The sequence below is a fragment of the Leptonychotes weddellii genome, chromosome 1 (assembly GCF_054177405.1).
Source record: "Leptonychotes weddellii isolate Sample4059 chromosome 1, ASM5417740v2, whole genome shotgun sequence".
Taxonomy (NCBI): Eukaryota; Metazoa; Chordata; class Mammalia; order Carnivora; family Phocidae; genus Leptonychotes; species Leptonychotes weddellii.
In genome coordinates this window covers 139,684,894-139,706,157 of record NC_138369.1, presented here as the reverse complement: position 1 = coordinate 139,706,157, position 21,264 = coordinate 139,684,894, and the positions used below count along the sequence as shown (strand labels likewise).

General features: G+C 40.9%; 1 protein-coding gene across 4 annotated transcripts in view; it reads right to left on the bottom strand.

The window, feature by feature from the left end:
- Positions 1-8,392: 8,392 nt before the first annotated feature.
- The window catches only part of USF3 (upstream transcription factor family member 3), a 50,602-nt gene continuing 37,730 nt past the window's right edge, over positions 8,393-21,264 (bottom strand). For all 4 annotated transcript variants that reach the window (XM_081796912.1, XM_081796919.1, XM_081796937.1 and 1 more), the window contains one exon: positions 8,393-20,452. In XM_081796912.1, the coding sequence (XP_081653038.1) occupies positions 14,010-20,452 (6,443 nt within the window). In that variant the 3' untranslated portion in view covers positions 8,393-14,009. The remainder of the gene's footprint in view (positions 20,453-21,264) is intronic.

The window sequence follows — 21,264 nt, the reverse complement described above, 5'->3', positions numbered from 1 at the left end:
ATTGTGTTGTAAGGCAGGCTCTACTCTCATGTATGCATGTATCTATATGTGCAAACCACATAGCCTAGAATTATGTAACTATTGAACACATTAACAAAAAGAGAAGGTTTCAGCAAAATTCAGAAGATGTCTATCTCTTATATAACCCTGAATAACAATGAAACCTACCGTGCCTTGGGAAAGCCAACCGATAAAACCACGGCTTTGGATCACTTTGGCTCTCTTAAACTGGAACGGCTGGATTCATGGGAGGGCCGTTGCTTCAGTCTCTGAGTTTGTAACGTTAAAAACCAAAGTCCATTTTATAAATTCAGTGATCGTACTTGGCAAAGGGCTACAGGCCCACTGATCCATTTTAAATTAAAATACATGCAGCATAAGGTGTCAGGTTTCCACTGGAAGCCTGCTGGTTCAGAAACAAAATTAACAATGGAGCGAAATCACAGGAATGTAGAGGGTTTCTATTTCCTAAAAAACATTCACAGACTCAAAAAATCGCCAAGTCAAAAAGTCCTCCAAAGCTGCCTCTCAGACTGATCTATGCTGGTCCAATAGATCAGGCAGAATCCACCACTCCTGTCAGTGGCTGAACCATCTTCCGACGTGGGGACGGGACCCAGCTCTCCCCTCCTAGAAGAGAGTGGTTTCATCTCACCAAACAGGCTGAGGAACTAGCCTGCATTGAACTGGGGAATCAGAATTCTCCACTGGAAATACAATGATAGTAGTGGTAAATGTTTTTAAATGTGTCCTGAAATAAAACCAAAAAAGAACATGACTTAGTTTGAAACACTGATATACTGACCAATTTTCTTCTATCCTAAGCTGTCTGCTGGGCTTTTATATATATATTATTTATATTTAATGTGAATTTGCACGTTTGCCACTCAGCAGCATTTAAAAAAAAATGGGATTTAACCTAATTGAATCATGAGTTCCCAGAAAACTTCCCTGAAGCGGCAAGTTCTCCACCATCACAATTTGGCTTCAGCCTCTTTCCAAACCACAGATCTGAATATGATTAAGACAATGTACAAAAACAAAACCTGACCTGCCCAGCACAAACTTAGTTAAAGGCTGGATTTTCATTATCTTCCCCCAAATCTGTAGCTTACCAGATCGTGAGAACATCGGTGGCACATTGATAACCAGGGAACCAACCTACCAGACTTCTGAACTTAAGTAGGCAGCAAATTAGCATTATCTCCCTAATTTCTCACAGAAAGAAGAAGAGGTCAAGGGGCTGTTGACATTGACCAACAAACTGTATTCTAGTGTTCCCTGCATTTCAGTGTCATGGGTAAGGGATAAAGAAATGAGGAAGGTCCTGGAAAATAATTGGCCACTTTACATTCCAATATTCCTTTGCAACTGTGTGAAAACACTTTCAAATATCAAACTTCATTTGTCCCTCATGTGAACCCTGTGAGGTAGGGTAGATACCGTTCCAACAAATTAACTATGATGCAGAGACGTTAAACCGCTTGCCCAAAGTCACGCAGCCAGGGAACAGGAGCCAGATACAAAATACTGCCATTTCCTTTTCTTTTTCTAAAGAATGACAGTAAAACAGCTTTTAGATTTTACCGATTCAAGAAATTGACCAAGAGAAAACCAACGTCAGTTCAGACTTCTGCAGACAGTTTTTTCTTAACCTTTTTTTAGGCACGTATAAACTATATTACATAACACACATGCACACGCACATGCACCAATGTAACCAGCACCCACCCTGAGATACGTTTCCCACATCCTTTTGCCTGATCCAAGTCAAATCCCTGCCCCAGAGATAACCACTGTTCTGGCTTTTCTCTGTATAGACAAATTTTGCATGTTCTTGAACTTCATATACATGGAATTATGCAGTATATGCTCCTTCTCGCCTGGCTTCTGTCATTCAATATGATATCTGTGAAATTCATTCATGTGTATCAACACCTTCTTTTTGTGAATATATGACATTTCTTTTTTTTTTTTTTAAGATTTTATTTATTTATTTGACAGAGAGAGATAGTGAGAGCGGGAACACAAGCAGGGGGAGTGGGAGAGGGAGAAGCAGGCTTCCCGCTGAGCAGGGAGCCCGATGCGGGGCTCGATCCCAGGACCCTGGGATCATGACTTGAGCCGAAGGCAGACACTTAACGACTGAGCCACCCAGGTGCCCAATATATGACATTTCATTTATCCATTCTCCTACTGTTGGATCTTTGGGTTATTTCCAGTTTTTGGCGACTGTAGAAAAAGCTTCTGTGAACATTTGTATACATGTCTTTTGTGAACTTATACAAACATTTCTTCCAGGCTATATACAGAGTGCACTATGGAATTGCTGAGTCATAGGGTAGGTAAGTCTTTAGTTGTTTTTTTTCCTTGTTTATTTATTTATTTATTTATTTTTAGTAATCTCTACACCCAACCTGGGACTCCAACTTACCACCCTGAGATCAAGAGTCCCACGCTCTACACAACTGAACCAGCCAGGCACCCCTGGTAAATCTTTAGTTTTAAAGGATACTGCCAACAATTTTCCAAGGTGGTTATACCAATATATACCCTCATTGGCACCACATGAGAATTCCAGTTATTCCATATCTTTGCCAACACTTGCATTTGTCAGCTCTTTCGATTTTAGTTCTTCTGTTTGAGAGTAATGGTATCTCAATGTATTTTATTTCACATTTCTCCGATGACTACTGATGTTGAGCACCTTTTCATAAACTTTTTGGCCATTTATGTGAATGATTCTTTCAAGTTCTTTGCCTACTTCTAAAATTAGCTTATGAGTCTTTTTATTTTTGATATATATAATCTTTGCCAGTATGTGATTTGCTGAAAAGAAATTTTCACTTTTAATGAAGTCTCATCTAACAATTTTGTTATGCATGTGGCCAGACCATATTTCCTATGGTTTCTTCTAGAACATTAGTTCTCAAATTTTGTGGTCTCAGGACCTATGTACACTCCCAAAGATTATTGAGGACCCCAAACAGATTTTGTTTATGAGTTATAGCCATCAATATTTACCATGTGAGAAATAAAAATGGGAAATTTACAAATATTTATTAAGTCATTTAAAGATAACAATAAGCTCATTATATAACACAAAGAACATATTTTATGGAAAATAACTGTATCTTCCAAAACAAAAAAATAATTGTGAGAAGAGTGGCAGTGTTCTACCTTTTTGTAAATCCATTTAATGTCTGGCTTACTGGAAGATAGTTGGATTCTCGTATCAGTTTATGCCTTCATTCTGCTGAAGTATGTGTTTTGCTTGAAGTACATGAAGAAAATCTAGCCTTACAGAAATATATAGTTGGAAAAGGGAGCAGCTTTTCCAGATAAATGTAGATATTATTCTTTAATACTCCACCAAAGCTCAACAAATTGTAGTTTCCCAAAGATTAATTGCAATGTGGAATTTGAAACTATCATCAGTGAACTTTTCATGTTTTGTAACATTAAAATGCATTGGTCTAGCTTGCAGTTTGAATGGATCCTTTAACAGCATGCATGGAAAATCTCAGTTCACTGAATTGTACAAATCTTCCAAACATTTGCACATTTAACTATATAATCATTAATAAAATATATATACTATTCATTGATACCACCAGTGATTTCATCAGAAAGGTTCTAATGGAAGACTTTCAAGCTCACAGTACTGTGATATAGTGATGAGCTCATTTCATTCATTTTTGAGAAAACGTCTACCAAATACCCAAGTCTGAATAACCATAGATTTCAGTAATTATTTCAGCTAAAACTAGCATTCCATGAAGAAAGCCACTATTTCATTCCATAATCCAAACACTAGTGCTTTTTCCTACAACCACCACCATACTTTGGTTTTCAGCAGGTGTGCATGATGTTTGCTTTCCATGTGCTCACAGAATACTAAATATTAATGCAATGTTTAAAAAGAATATTAAAAGGAATTGTACTCAAGAGTCAAGACTTAACAAAATTATTAATCTGTATTGCTTAATCAAGGACATTCTAAAGTGAAACTGGCTTTTTTTTTTTTTTACTGTGAGTTTTTGATGATTGAAAGTACAATGACTGAAGGAGTGCCTGGGTGGCTCAGTTGGTTAAGTATCTGCCTTTGGCTCAGGTCATGATCCTGGGGTCCTGGGATCGAGCCCCATATTGGGCTCCCTGCTCAGTGGGGAGCCTGCTTCTCCCTCTTCCTCTGCACCTCCCCACTGCTCATGCTCTCTCTCAAATAAATAAAATCTTTAAAAAAAAAAGTACAATGACTCAATATAATCCCTATCAAAATACCAACAGTATTTTTCACAGAACCAGAACAAATAATACTAGTATTTGTATGGAACAGCAAAAGACCTTGAACAGCCAAAACAGTCTTGAAAAAGAAGAACAAAGCTGAAGGTATCATAATTCCAGATTTCAAGATATACTACAAAGCTGTAGTGATCAAAACAGTATGGTCCTGACACAAAAATAGACACGTAGATCAATGGAACAGGATAGAGAACCCAGAAATAAACCCACACTTATATGGTCAATTAATAAATGACAAAGGAGGCAAGAATATATGAAGGGGAAGAGACAGTCTCTTCAATCAAAGGTGCCAGAAAAACTAGACAACTACATGCAAAAGAATGAAACTGAACCACTTTCCAACACCATATACAAAATAAACTCGAAATGGATTAAAGACCTAAATGTGAGACCTGAAACCATAAAAATCCTAGAAGAGAAGACAGTCATTTCCCTGACATCGGCCATAGCAACATTTTTCTAGATATGTCTCCGAAGGCAAGGAAAACAAAAGCAAAAATAAACTGTTTGGACCACATCAAAATTAAAAGCTTTTTCATACCGAAGGAAACCATCAACAAAACAAAAAGGCAACCTAGTGAATGGGAGAAAATATAAGCAAATGACATATCCAATAAAGGGTTAATATCTAAAATACATAAAGAACTTATACAACTCAACACCATAAAACCAATCTGATTAAAAAATAAGCAGAGGACCCGAGTAGACATTTTTCCAAAGAAGACATCCAGATGGCCAAAAGACACATGAAAAGATGATCAACATCACTAATCATCAGGTTAATGCAAAGCAAAACCACAATGAGATATCCCCTTACACCTGCCAGATTCAAAAAGACAAGAAATAACAAGTGTGGATGAGGTTGTGGAGAAAAAGAAATGCTTGCACACTGTTGGTGGGAATGTAAATTGGTGCAGCCGGTGTGGAAAACAGTATGGAGGTTCCTCAAAAAATTAAAAATAGAAATACCATATGATCTGATAGTTCCACAACTGGGTATTTACCCAAAGAAAATGAAAACACTAATTCAAAAAGATATTTGCACCCTTATGTTTATTGCAGCATTATTTACAATAGCCAATATATAGAAGCAATCCAAGTGTCCATTAACAGATGAATGGATAAGGAAGGTATGACTGATACACACACACGCACACACACATGCACACAACCTGGAATTCTACACAGCCATAAAAAAGATGAAGCCGTGACATTTGTGACAACATGGATGGACCTAGAGGGTATTATGCTAAGTGAAGTAAGTCAGACAGAGAAAGACAATAAAAAAAAGCAGAATCAGATGTATAACTACAGGGAACAAACTGATGGTTGCAGAGAAGAGGCAGGTGGGGGAGGGGCAAAATGGGTGAAGGGGAGTGAGAGATACAGGCTTCCAGTTATGGAATGAATAAACCATGGAGACAAGAGGTAAAACATAGGGAATATAGTCAGTGGTACTGTAATAGCATTGTATGGTGACAGATGGTAGCTACACTTGTGGCAAGCATAGAGTAATGTAAAAAGAAATTGAATCACTATGTTGTACACCTGAAACTAATGTAACATCGTGTGTCAACTATACTCAAATAAAAAAAATTTTAAAGGAATACAATGACTATTTTTTTTAAAGATTTTATCTGAGAGAGAGAGAAAGAGCACGGGCAGGGGGAGCAGCAGAGGGAGAGGGAGAAGCAGACTCCCGGCTGAGCAGGGAGCCGGACGTGGGGCTCGATCCCAGGACCCCGGGATCATGACCTGAGCCGAAGGCAGACGCTTAACCGACTGAGCCACCCAGGTGCCCCAGGAAGGCAATGACTATTAGCACAGTAGCGGTACCACTGCCTTGATTTGTGCTGAAGCACCAACAGTTTCACACGCCTATGTTTTTGCACCATTGGTGCGAATGTCAATACGGTTATGGCGTGTCACACCTTAGTACTATCATAAAAATAACTTTGACCTCACAGATTCCCTAAAAGGGGCTCAGAGAGCCCCGGGGTTCTGGTGACTACATTTTAAGAACCACCACTCTAGAAGCTGTAGTGTTCTACCTTTTACATTTAGGTCTGTGACCCAACTCAAATTAATTTTTGCATATACTCTGAAATAAGGAGGCCCAGGATTTTTCCCCCTCCATACTGATATCCAGTTGCTACAGTCCCATTTATTGAAAATACCACCTTTCACTCACTGAAATGCAACTGGCATCTTCGTCATCAATCAAGTGACTATAATGTGTAATCTGTTTCTGAGATTTCTTTTCCTTCCCATTGGTCTACTATCTTTCCTTGTGCCAATATCATACTGTTTTAAGTACTGGAGCTTTATAGTAAGCTTTCCATTTTTATTGAGATATAATTGACCTATTACATGAGTTTCTGGTGTACAACAAAATGATTTGATATTTGTATCCTTTATCCCGCCAGCAACATTGTACAGTTTTGGGTGAGTAATTTTATTCTTTGGTAACACACTGGCTGGCAACATCAATAAAATGTTGAATAGATTGGTAAATAATGATCATCTTTGTCTTGTTCTTAACTTCAGGGGAAATCACTAAGTATAATATGAGCTGTAGTCTTGTGTTTTGGTGTTTTGTTCGGCTTGTAGATATATTTTATCACTTAAAATGTTCCCTTCTCTTCCTATTTTGTTTAGAGTTTTTACCATGAATGGATGCTGAATTTTATCAACTGTTTGAGTTACCATGTCTTTTTTTTTTCCCCTTTATTCTGAGACAGTGAGTGCCTTAATTGATTTTAAAATGTTAACGTTGTATTCCTGAAATAAGCCCCGTTTGGCCATGACACACAATTCTTTCCTTGTATCGCTAGATGCAGTTTGCTGACATCTTCTTTAGAATATTCACATCTATAAGAATATTGGCCTATTCTTTTGCTATAAGTTGTGACGGGTTTGGTATCAAGGTTATGTAAACTTCCTAAAACAAGTTTGTAAGTGATTCCTCTTTCTCTATTTCATGACTTTGGGTAGATCAGTGTTATTTCTTCCTTTAATATTCAGAGGAATTTTTCACTAAAATCACTTGGGCTTGAAGTTTTCTTTGTGGAAAGACCTTTAAAAGAACAGCTTTATTGAGATATGGGAATCAATGATCTCTAAAAGCCTCATTTTACTCATTTTAATATTAGAATGTAGTTTATTCATTCATAAAACAAAAACTTCAGGTGTGAGATAAACAACTGAGTATCTACTATTCAGTTCAATGGAACATACCAGTGCTTTTCCCTCCTTAATACAATCCCCCTCCCTCCTTTCCTAAGAAGCACCCATTATCCTGAACTTTGGGTTTATCATTTCCTTAATTTATAATTTTTATCACATCTATAGGTATCCCTAAACAATAAATTGTTTGATTTATAGGAATTTAAACTTATATCACTTTATGCTGTTCAAGCTCCCCTGCAACTTGTTTCCCCCCCTCAAACTTCATGCTTGTAAAATGTAACCAATTTGGGGGTGCCTGGGTGGCTTAGTCGGTTAAGCTTCTGAGTCTTGATTTTGGCTCAGGTCCTGATCTCAGGGTCATGATTTCAGGGTCATGAGATCGAGCCCTGCATTGGGCTCTGCACTCAGCACGAGTCTGCTTGTCCCTCCCCCTCTGCTCCTTCCCCTCCTCCCTTCCTCCCCCTGCTCCCAAGTGCTCTCTCTCAATAAAATCTTCAAAAAAACCCATGTAACCAAGTTGATGTGGGTAGCTGTAATAAAAGACCCATTTCTTGTTCCAAAGTTCTGTGCTTCAGTTTCCTCCACTATAAATACGTGAGGAGTTTAGCTGAATCATCTCTCAATACTCTTCCAGATTTGAAATTCTAATTTTACTTTTTACAATAGGTACAGAGGTGTATAGTTTGCTTGAACAATATGGCACTGGTCATAATTATAAATTATTTGAGATTGACTCTTTGATCAGGAACACACTCCCCATGGGAACTGTGTCATGGTATTATTTTCAGACATTTTGGCAAAATTGGAAGATTACTTGAATAGAAAACTCTGGTATGCAAGAGAAGTCGTTTTAATACCAGGTTTGAGGCGGCACCTGCAATGATCAGAAAAGACAGAATTCCCAATGCAAAAATGCAAAGTTTATTTTCTTAAATAAAATACTATATTCATATCTATACAAATAATTATTACAACCATTAAAATGTTACATTTACCAATAAAAATTTCAAAACTTTAAACAAGAGCATGGTTCAGAATATTCACACCCTAATACAATGCATTTGTAAAAAGATGTCAAAATAAACAGGACCTATTCTTATTTACAACTGTAGGACAATCCTGATCGTATTATACATATCTGCTCTGGATTCCATTACAAAACAAATTAGTTCCCATTAGAATTATAAACCAGGTGATTTACAGCAATAGGACACAGTACACAGCAGACATTGCTGGCATGGGAATAGATACAAATATTACACTATTGAAAGACTACAGTTAAGTTTTTTTCTGGCGACTGCCCTACAGTAAGCCTCTCACCCAGTGTATCTATAAATAATTTGTGAAGGTAATTATGTTCTCAGATTTTTCCCACCTATTTTTACCAAAATGAATATATATATATATATATATGTATATATATGGCCTGCTGAACATGGAAGCAAATCTTTTCTTCACAGTAACACACCTGCAGCATTTTAAGCAACACTGTCTGGTCCCTTTCTTCTTGGAAGATCAACAGTTCAAATCCCTTAAAGGTTACCAATATAGTCAAGTCCAGTGCCTCGATGACCCCACAGATGAAAATGGTTTTAAGATGTAAGGGATGGGGATAAAGAGATCCAGAGAAGTGAAGGAGTGAGATGGAGAAAACTCTGTAAGTTCCTATAGCATAGTATGGTGTAGAGCTGTACACACAACTGAGCCAAAAAAAACCAAAAAACAAAAAAAAAAAATGCAAAAAACCCACAACTTATGATCATTTTTAAAAGTGTTAAATTACAAGTTCTCTGTCTCATGAGATCTCTGGTGACAGATGATGCAGATTATCATCCCAAATAACACCAATTTGAGTATTATAGCCAATACTTTCAACTGAAGTTGGCTCGGGTTTCGGAAGCATCTGAAAACATGCCTGCACCCAAGCCCTACAGTTGATAGGGTTTGTGCAAATATGGAAATGATATTGAATGACCACCACCTACAAGCTCAGAGTTTAAAAGGAGTTTTGCTTCTAAATAGTACGTTTTTTACAAGATCGGCATCGAAGATGGCTCAGAGAATGATAAGGCAACAGTGAGAAACATCAGCTGTTCTTGTCTTCTAGGTGTTTGATTACATGGCACGTACCCTTCTGGCTGGTCCTTTGCTATATAACAGAGGAGTGGGTAAATAGTATGTTCCAAGGGCTGGTCTTCAGACCAGAGGCACAGTTTCAAATAAAGTGCAGTACCAGAATAGAGGCATTTGGGCAGAACTAGAAGCTCTGTGTCCAAGAAGGTCCTCATGCTGGACTGCCTCAATCTAAACTTGGTGTCCCCCACAGACTCTGGTAAAAACACTGTCAGTCTCACACAGGAAATGTAGAATGCAGAGAGAATATGGTTAAGTCAAAAAAAAAAAAAAAAGAACCCTTTTCTGTTGGGAGCATTTAGCCAAAAAGGTACTTCAAGAAGAAACGAATTTCTGGCCTTTAATTTGCATATAGGTATTATAAAATCATCACTCACAGATTAACTTCACACTAGTTTATTTGGCTATTATTATTGCCCTCTGGATGTGCACAGCCATAGGTAATTATCTCCAGGCAAAGGGAGAATTTATACAGACAACAGAATTACAATTTCCAGATCCCTAAGATATCAATCCAAAGCCATCTGATCTTGGTAACACCTCTGCGCTTTCTAAAACTCCCCCATGGGAAGAAAGCAAGTTCATCAAAACAAGGAACAGAACTGCATGGCACATTCAATATTTTAAATTAATTCTGAACTAACTTTGTTTCAAGAAATTCTTGTTGCCCCTCGATAGAACAGGAGATGCAGTTGTTCCCAAAGCCAGGAATCGGGAATCACTGATTTAGGAGCACGACTCACTATCACACAATGATCCAAGAGATGGATGGGCCCAATGAACCTTTCAAACCTTCACGTTTCAAGAGGAGTAATCATCCTAAGGAAATGAGCAGGCTCCCTGCCACCTGTTTCACACAGAGCAGACTGAAGAAAAGAGGAGCCTAGATACCTACAGATCAGACGAAGGACAAAGCTGAGAAGATGTTGAGTAGTAAGTCTTTACCCTTTCTCAAATTTTTAAAACTTCACTCCCATTAAAATGTGTTTCCACATTTTCTTGAGTATAAATTTTAGCCTCTCCATGACATGTATAATGTTAGAAGGCAAGAGCAAAATAAATGAATTTTCTTTAAAGTGTTTAAATAATTTTGTATTTTAAGAAGGCTGATTAGGAACACAAAACCAAAAAAAAGGCTGATTTTTAAAAGTTGATCTTTATTGCAGTTCACCCTGATATGTAACTGGAAATTGCTGCAAAAGAATATTCCCTCCTCATTATTCTCTTTCCACAGTTCTAATAGGTTAAATTTTATAAAGCATGATCACTGTGGAATATCACACCTTACTTAGAAAAAAGGTGCCATCCCTGGTTCCTCCAAAAGGTCTTACAATATAAATAAAAATAAATTTCCTGAAATGGCATAAAATATCCCCAATCGGTATACACCAAAAAAACCAATGACATCAAACTTGATTTCTTTTATCCATGATTGATACATTAAAAATGTATACATGATGAGAAATCTGAAATTTTTCACCTCATTAGAAATTACCATGCTAAATGTTTACAGGAATCAACCACTTTCTCTGATTCTATGCGATCAACAACACTAAAAGAGGGATAGAAATAATTTAATTAGTGACTCTCATTTGCAATTCATTCATTTGTATATATGGGTTTGTGTATTTCCAGAAATTACAAAATTATTTGTGGAAATGGTCTTACATTCTATAGTCCAATATTAGCAACCCAAGAATAACATTAAATTTACTATAACCAAATTGACTGTTTCCTGCCACACCGTTGCCAAAAATTGTATCGATTGGTACATATTAAATAATAAATTTCCTCCCCAAAATCATGTAGCTCTGATTATCAAATACTTAATATACTGCTGGTAAATTTCATACACTCGTGCTTTTAAATCAAGTAAGGTTACTGTACTCTGAACACTTTCAGAATTGAGTCCATATATACAATGATCATTACATATATACACACGTCTGTAAGATAATTAGAGCTACATGTAAGCAGGAGCCAAATTATTTGCAGATGGTCACATCTTTCTTCAGATGGTCAAATAAGCTTTCCTTAAGAGTAGAGGCTCATTTGGGATCAAAGTAAGATGTGCTTGGAATGAAAGCTCTGAAAAACGTAAATGCTATCTCTGAACAGGGCTGAGCAGAATAAGAAAATCAGTGCAACAGAGAAACAGCGGAAAGTACCAGGCTTTGAGGCCTTTCTATTGCAATGGTCAAATTGATCTTCTCCTTAGCCTGTTATCGTAGTTCTAATTATATCGAACAGTGCCCAGTTCTCCAGAACTCAACGGCCGCCGCGCTGTGCGTGCGTGCATTTGTATGTGTATGTGAAAGACAGAGAGAGCGACAGGGAGAGGGAGGGAGGAAGAAGAGCCAAACATACCGAACACTATCCTTCTTGAAATTGGCAGGTTGGACCTTTCAAGTACAGAGAAAAACCTGAATGTTATAACTTAAAACTCAGTTAAGGTAATTAAAAAACAAGCCATGAATCTCACTTTCTTCCCAATTAAAAGTGTTAACCTACTGTGTTTATCTGTTGTCTTACTGAAGTAACTCCTATTCTTCGCCATGACCATTTTGAAGGAGAAAATATAGAAGCTTTTCTTGTTTACAATTTTTTTTTTTTTTTTTGCCCCCAGGAGGCTGCTTCGGTGGGCAGCAGGAAGAGGGAGGAAGGTTTGGTAAATACAGTTCAAGAGGCACACATGACCCTTTTACTGAGTCTTCACAAGAGGTATTCGCCAGAGTTCACTACTCTGACCCAGCCTGAGGAGGCATTTTCAAGGAGGAAAAAAATAAGATAAAATGCTGGTCCTTGGGTTCACTTTATTAACAGAGCAGACGGAACCATTTATATGTATCTCTCCCACTCCATCCCCTATTTGGCAGAATATAACAACAGCAAATAACAGGTTTGAGAATATGAGTATATATGGTTGTTTTCATAGGTATTAAGTTTTCAAAATTCAATATATTAGCACGTGTGTGTATGTGTGTGTGTACATAATTAACTTCGAAGGGGCTTTTAAAAACCCTGACATCAAGTTTTCCAATACTTCAGCGGGTCTCAGGTCACAATTTCCATTTCCAGATGGCAGGCCAATTTTTAAAGGACCAGTTTATACTTTAAAATCTATGTCTGTGTACACACACACACACACACACATGCGCACACACACATACACACATGGACATATACAAAGACAATTTTCTGAAGCACCATTTCACATCCACCATCAGGAGAAATCATGAACAAATTCATCTTCTCATTATAATTCTACTATGAAGGGTAATAATGTAACATACAATGCCATATTTTAAATATAAATATCAGTAAGTGAAAATACTGACAGAGCTTAAGACTCTGCTCAGAAATATTTAAAAAGTAAGGCTCAAATAATTGTGTAGATTCCAAACACACTATTTACTAAGCAGCCCCTAATGATTAAACAAATATAACAGAAATTATTTCAGGATCAAATGAACAAAATGAAGAGAGAATACTAAAACAAAATTCAATTGATGAAACAACAATCTTTAACTGAACACAAGCAAAACTCTGCAATACAACCGCTTTTATCCCTAAGACCTGATGCAAAATGCAAGCACAAAATGGAGAACGTCTATGTACTTTGCTTTTTAGACTGCTATTTTTAAGGCTAAGTAAGGAAGACCTTTGCATTCTAGGATCTTGGCACAATTAAAAGATAAAATGGCTCTCTAATGTGAAGAACAAGACATTAAGTTCAGATAATTGAAGAATTGTTATAATTAAGAAAGAAGCCTCTACCTAAACCAAACCTTGGGAATGAAGGCTGATTAAACAACTCATTTATTTGCTAACTGCTTGACTTTAACCATGGACATTCATTCCATATTAACTCAACACCTGCCATGGGTAAGAAACTGTTCTAGATGCTGACATTGGCCAAGCATTTGGTGCTGAGCCACTACATTGTATCGAAGTATCTGGATTTTTGGAGAGCAATTCAACTATCTCAAGTATCTACTTTACAAATGATCAACAATCAAGTTTAAAATCTAGGTTCTTTCCTACTACTACCCAGCACATGCCAAAACGATCTCCCCCAACTTCCAGCTGACTAGCATTTATGGAATATAAGATTACAAATCAAACTTGAAAATCTAGCTCCACTCAGAAAATTTAAAAAGCACACTGTGCAGTTAAAAATGAAAGATAATTTGTTTTTGACAACCCATGATTCGCATCATCTCTGACGTGACTTCCCTACATTCAGAAGGTAACTGGAAATTGATTATACAAACACAGACACACACACACACACGATCTCCTGCTCCATGTGCATTGTGTGCATGCACACACAAACACATTTGTAGTCTCAGCCGATACATGTACATTTAGTCTATCAGTATTTAAACAGCTGAACTGCAGTCATGACCTAAAATATGGCTTATGTTGTGGGCAGGTCTGTTTGAGGACTGCTTGGAAGAGTCGGAGGCAGAGGAGTTTGCTATCGTAAGCAAAGGTGACATTGCCGAGCCATCAGGAAGAGCTGTAGCTATTTCTGGAAACAAAGATGTCATGTTAAAGTTGGACAAATGAGAGTTGGTCATGTGCATTGGCGGCATATCAGGGAGCAGAGGAAAACTTGGTTGAGCAAAACCGACAGGTCTGGGAGGAGACAGAATTGATCCAAATCGGTTATTTAGGCTTCCACTGTTTACTTTCTCAGTGCTAGGATTTGAGAACATCTGATTGGAAAAATAGGGGATGGAAATATCATTGGACAGTGTAGGATGAGCAGGAGAGTACGGGGGATAGAAGGAGGGTAGAGTATTTTGGGGGTCTACAGGGATGAGGGCTGGCGTTCGAGTGGCACTAGGCTGAGTAACCTGTGGAATGAAAGAAGTATTAGCATTTATCGGTGGATTCATGCCACCCTCGGGAATAAAAGGAAAACCGAAATTTTGTGATAGTGTATGCTGGTCAGGCGCTGAATTATCGTTAGGTACCTGTGGGCTATCGGGCATGAAACGAACAATACTTCCTCTCTTGTCTGTAGGAGGCTGCTGGCGTCCAAGAATCATACTACCACTAGTAGACAGAGGAAGATGGGGAAGACTTGGGTCAAAGACATTACTGTGTCTTTGGTTTCCAGAACGATTCCTCTCAGGCTGACGAATTTTGGAACCACTGCTGTCTTGCAAGGGATGCCTCGATCGCTGGGGAACTGAAGAATTAGTGGGACGTACAGGAGGCCCTTGCTCAGCATTTCCGTGAGACACGGACGGATGGGGCAGAGCTGGCCTTGCAACACCATGCATGTTGGTTGTGGCTGGAGGGTTCATGTGGCCCTTGGTCCCATGACTGTCAGTTATCCTCATGGGATTGGACTTCTGTACAGAAACATTGGGACTTGTGTTTCGACCTTGAATATCTCCTGAAGAAGAAGAACTTGAGAAAGGAATATTCAAGGTGCTGTTCCTGCTGTTAATTGCACTCAGGGACATGTCACAGCTTTCCCTGTTCTGACTCTCACTCTCTCTTCTAATATGGACACTTTCATGAGTTGGGGGACAATTATATTCAATTGCAGAGGACGGACCACACTGTGTGTTCCTCTGATGTTCTGAGAGTGATCTCTGGCTTCCAAGGACCTGATCACCAAGGTGAGGGGCAAGTAAGCTCTGCATGAAACTCTGGTGGCATGTATTTTCACTGTCCCTCGGTGGGATGGCATTTCCTGTTGGGATACTCTGAACTGGTGGATAAGGTAATCTCTTTTGGCGGTCGACTGGTGGTGCACCGGGGTTTTGACTAATTCGAAAAGCCTGGGACTGCATGCTCCTCAGTGATGATACAGGGTTTCCTATTTCATTATTTCTTGACGATTGTACTTCGAAATTACTCGGGGGCTGCTGACTGGCTCCACTTGGTTTAAATGTCTGACAGTCAGAAAGGCGGATATCCGAGGCAATGGGATGGTCCACGCGACCCTGCATATTGTGAATGGCTAAACTCTTATTCCTGGGAACATCAAGATAGCTTCTCATTTCAAGCTGATCCGAAACTCTGGAACCCTGAATCGATATGCCCATTCTCTGCTCTGAATTAGAAGATGTCTTTCCAATGAGGGCCTCAGCAGAGTAACTTGAAACTCTATTTCTCTCCGGCCTGTGTGGAGTACACGTCATGTCTGAAGGTCTAGTCACAATACTTGGCTGGGACACCATTTGCTGCTCTATGCCTCTCGATGTCAAAAGCCTCTGCATCGGATTGTGCCCAGATACGTGTTCCGAAGAAACCCCTGAACCTTGCTGCCTGCTTCCAACATCCGGCTGCTGGTGCATCATATCTTGATTGAGATGGTTCTGGGGATGGTTATGGTGGTTCCGGCTAGTTGAAGGGTTTTCACAGCTCTTCTCTGGCTGGGAACTTCCGAAGTGTTGCTGCATCTGCTGCTGCATCTGCTGATGGTGGGGATGTGGCTGCCCGCTCTTGGGGCGGGATTGCTCAGTTCCGTGGTGCTTTGGTTGCAAGGAAAGCTGCGAGGCCTGAGTGCCCTGCACAAGACTCCTCTTTTTCTGCATCTGAACTTCCTGCTGTAGAGTCCTCTGCTGGTGGACATTATGAGGCTGAGAGAGGACAGAGCTCTCGACGTGAGGTACGTGATGCTGCAGCTGATATAAATGATGCCTCTCTCGTAACTGCCCCACTTGGTGTTGCTGCTTTAAGTAGAGGTGGTTACTATGCAGGTGGGCTACCCCCTGGGCTGGGACATGCTGTTGCAGGGCCTGGAGATGTTGACTGGCCTGCGTTGGCTGCTGCTCGGCCACCGAGTTCTGAGAAGTGCACTGGACTTCCGTCGGCCTCAGTGCGGGGGCCACAAAATTGTTACTAGCTGGGAATAATCGCGTAAGGCCATCTCCATGGGCTGGGTTGCTGAGAGGCACCACAGAGCTCGCAGAGTCGGGAGGGAGCTGACTGACCATCATCTGAGCCTGATCAGAAATGCCGTCCGGAGTTCGGCTCATCAGGGACATAGCCTCAAGCCTCAGGGCTGGCGGACAGTGCTTTTGACGTTTAGCTGAAGACAACAGAAGGTCATCTTGGACAGCACGCTTAGAAGAGTCTTTGCGGCTTTCCTGACTTGGCTTTAAGAGCGGCTCTTGGATCTGTGGATTTGGGAGGGTGCCAGTAATGGTATTCAGCTGTTCCTGGGGATAGTCAGTCATCAGAGGCACTCCAGGAGGCTGACTGGTGTAGGAGCTAGATGCCACCGTCAGGTTAACCGTGGCAGGAACAGTCGTTTGCTCTGAAGCTTGGGACATCCCAGCACAGCTGACCAGAGGATGGCTGATGCCGCTCTGGTGGATGAGATTATTCACACTCAAACTGGTGATGCTAGGTGGCTGAGAGGTGGAAACCTGTAAAGAGGCATTCGATGTTTTAATTCCTACAGAGCAACTTGGTTTCCCAAGGGGCCGATCCACCGTGGCTTCAATCGAATCCTGAGAATTAAATTCACTTGGTGTCACTTCTGCCTGTCCTGCGCCACCCTCTTTAGACAGCTGTGCTTTGAAAGGCTGGTCCCCCTCTAAAGGTAGCGCATCGGAAGGCTTCGAAGTAACTTCCCTCATGTCAGCCTGGCTGCCGGCTCTTCCCTTCTCCAGGCTGTCCTGATCAAAAATAGCTCTTGCCGCAAGAGCGACGATGTCCGTTTGCTCTACAAAGGTACAGCTGTCACATGTATTTGTCGTCGTACTGCTGGTGACATCCTCTCTAGCCGTTTCAGGAAGCATGGATGCCACCGAGAAACTACGACTGCTCCCGGAGCTGGTTGACATGGGAGAGTCGGCCTGCCTGCTGACAAGCAAGGAACCACTGATAACCTCCGGATCGGGGACACAGGAGTGATGCGGTCCCGGGTCTCTATCGTCACTGTTCATCAGTAAGAGCTCCTGTTTGGGATGTAAATCGACACCTGAATCAACTATTTTAGAATGTTCCGAAGAAAAGTCAGGATGGTCCACCTGGACTGGAAGAGACAATTTCTGAGGGACTTTCTCTTTAGCGAGACCAGAGAGCAGTGCAGTCAAACCTTGCCCCTTTAAGAGACCTGTCGTTTGCATCGTAGCAGATGAATCCTGCTCCACCCGGCAAGGTTCAGCAATGATCTCTACCTCAGAAACACAGTCGGTACTTGCAGTGCTAGCGGTAGATGACAGACCAGAAACCTGAGAAACCAAAGTGCGGGGATCACTTGGAGATGGAATCAACACGTTGGCCGAAGTGCAGGATTTGGCAGCATCTGACAACGCCAAACTAGTTGGTGGCTTATCCTGAGATGTCTCTCGTTGCAAAATGGGGGCAGAATCTTTGGATTTTGCTGGGGCCATGACAAAATGTTCACTTGCTACAGATTCCTGGGAGGGTGAGCTAGTCTCTTCTGCTGACTTAGATCTGGGTACAGATTCAGGTATCACTGATTCAGAATTCAGAACATCCACAGAATGTGAACCAGAAACACTTACGCTATTTGCCTGGCACACGGCAACAGATGGTAACACAACAGGGAGGCTTTCCAGCAGTCCATCATTACATGATGGCTCTGCGGGGGCTTCAGTGCTGGGGCAGTCTAACTTGCCCACGTCTCTGACTGGATTCAGGGGGCATGCTGACTTGTTAGCTGCTAAGTGTTTCTTGGCACCTGGCTTCTTATTCAACCTTTTTGACTTCACGTTAGGTAAACAAGCTACGGTGTTCATTGAGGGAGTAGTTACTAGATTGTAAGTATTGGGTAGTGTGGCTGAATTATCTGTTGTCATGGGAGATGCTACAGTTGTTGTTAACGAAACACAGTTAACTGGGGTGGTCTGACTATTTGCAGCAGTAGGAGGATTGGCAGGCTGGCTAATAGACAACTGTACACAGCTTTGCCCAGCCATCTGTGATATGCTTTGATTGAGGCTGGCCAAAGCTCCAAACGTATTCAGGGCAACATTGGTATTTGGATCTTCGCTGGTGGTGGGTTGGATAATTTGCATAGGGGTTTGATTTGTAGTTCCTGGTGAGGACATCACAGGCTGCAAAGCAAAGAGCTGTCCATTTAAAGAAATGGTTTGAGGCTGTTGTTGGTTTGACATGGTAACAGAAAAAGTTTGTGTTGAACTAGATGTTGATAAAGATGAAGGTCTCGGTAATATATGGACAAGATGCTTTCCTCCAAAAGTCTGTGGGGTTGAAACATTTTGCACTGAATTATTAGACCCTATTAGAGCACTGGCTCCATTGACCGGGAGTCGAACAGAACCAGGAGGTGGAGCCGAGAGGAGCGGCAAGGGGTTCTGATTAGCTGCCTGTATGATCACTATCTGTTGACCTACTGTTTGGTTGGGAACCTCTGCTCTCATCACCGTTGGGCAAGGGGTAGTGCTGGGGGGCTGAAGAATGATAACATTTTGATTAGCTGGCGCTGCATTCACAGCCGACCCAACGGGCTGAGCCATCTGAATAACCTGCATTGCTGAATTCAAAGGAAGGATATTTTTTGGAGGCTGAGATTTAACGTGTGGTTGGGCAATCAGTGGCTGCATAGGTAAAGACGGGCAAGAAGGCAAGGTTACAACTACTTGCTCAACCGCCTGCCCATCTGCTGGGAAGGAATTACTCAAGTTGATGCCTGTAGCGACGTGTCTACCATGGTTGGTTGTGGTAGGGCTGGGACCAGACTCAGTTACTACCGGAGTCACAGCAGAAGAAGGTGTCTGGCTTAAGGGCTGAATAGTGTTTCCCGCCAGTTGCAAAGTAGTCCACGTGGTCTGTGTGTTTCCAGCGGAGGAAATCCGGGTAAGGCTATTCATGTTTTTTAAATCTGAAGCGCTAATACTTGAAGAAGGCAAAGAACAAGAAAGAGTCCAACTACTGTCCAAAGGGGTTGCAGAGAGAGTGCTTACGGGAGTGGTGGTCTTCCCTCCTCCAGGGGCAGAGGGGGCCACCACTGCGGTAACACATGCCAAGTCTGCACCCTTGCTAATGCTCGCTGGACAAGAATCACCTACAGACCTGGGAGGCTGGGAGCAGACCGTGGTGGTAACTGAAACGACGAAGGTGGTTTGAAAATCATCTCTGAAATCCTGTATGCTCGGGCAGGACTTGCTTCCATGGTGCACGTTCACGGCAGTCGCCGAGGAGGTGGTGGGGATGCTTGTGGTACCGGGGACTGTCTTCTTCACTGATCTGGGGCTCTCTTGCCCATTCTTATTTTCAGGAGATTTTTTATCATTTACACATGTGTGCAAGGACCGATGGTGGCGGGGTTCGGGCCCAACGGGAACAGCGATCAGTGAGCTGCTGGTGGCACCAAGCACACTCGATTCGCTTTCGGAGGTGGAAAGCGTGAGAATGTTCTGAGCAGAAATGGTAGCAGGAAGACAAAGAGGAACAGGCTGGTTGGCAGCCAGGGCAGAAACTGTGGTCTGACGCCACGGCTTGTTTTCAGCAGGGTAAACTCCAGAAATAGACCCAGGAGTCGCCAGATTGCAAGCCCTCTGTACTGGTACCACATTGGCGGTTTGCTTTTGTAGATTATGACCAACATTGAAGGTTATCCCCTGAACAGCTGTTCCCGGGCTCTGTCCACCAGGCTGACTCCCGTTGGAATAAACAATGATATTTTTCTGAACCTGATCACTGGGAATAACAACAGAGACCTTTGAGTTTTTAAGATTTCCTTTCCAGTGGATTGTGGGGTCATCATATAGGCATATGTCATTTGCTTTCAGTAACTCAATATATCGGCCATTTTCTTTTTGAATTTCTTCCAGTTGTTTACGTAGCTTTTTAATTTCTTCAGCTACAATATTAAAAATAGAAATGAAACAATTACCTGTTAATGTCAGTATTTATGGTAACTTAAGAAAAAGCTGTGTGCTAACTACTGAATTATAATTCTAGGATTTCTAAATACCTCAACTGAGACTCTTCAGTTCTTTTCTAAAGCAAATTCCTTCTCCTTTTTACAGTGGTGTATCAAGCCTCTACTGAATCCTTTTTAAAGAATGGAGCACTGGGTGTTATACGAAAACAATGAAGCATGGATCACTACATCAAAAACTCATGATGTACTGTATGCTGACTAACGTAACATAATAAAATTATATTTAAAAAAAAAGAATGTATCATTAAGGGTCAACAACCCAAAGGTCAGAAATTAATCACAATGTAGAAATTTCAAAATTCCCAATTCAAAAATTCCCAATAGGGCAGCTACAAAGGTAAAAGAAGGGAAGACATACTGATATCATGGTAACATGTTAGGAAAATAACACTGAATATCAATATAATAGCATTTAAATGCTGTAACAGCGAACACTACTTGTGGTGGTAATAGTCTCTTTTACAAATGGCTTTAAACTCCCTTCTAGGGGCACCTGGGTGGCTCAGTGGGTTAAGCGTCTGCCTTCAGCTCAGGTCATGATCCCAGGGGCCCGGGATCGAGTCCCACGTCGGGCTCCCTGCTCAGCAGGGAGTCTGCTTCTCTCTCTCCCTCTGCCCCTCCACCTGCTTGTGCTCTCCCTCTCTCTCTGTCAAATAAATAAAATCTTTTAAAAATAAAATAAAATAAATAAACTCCCTTCTATTTTACTCTTTGAAACAACAGAGCCC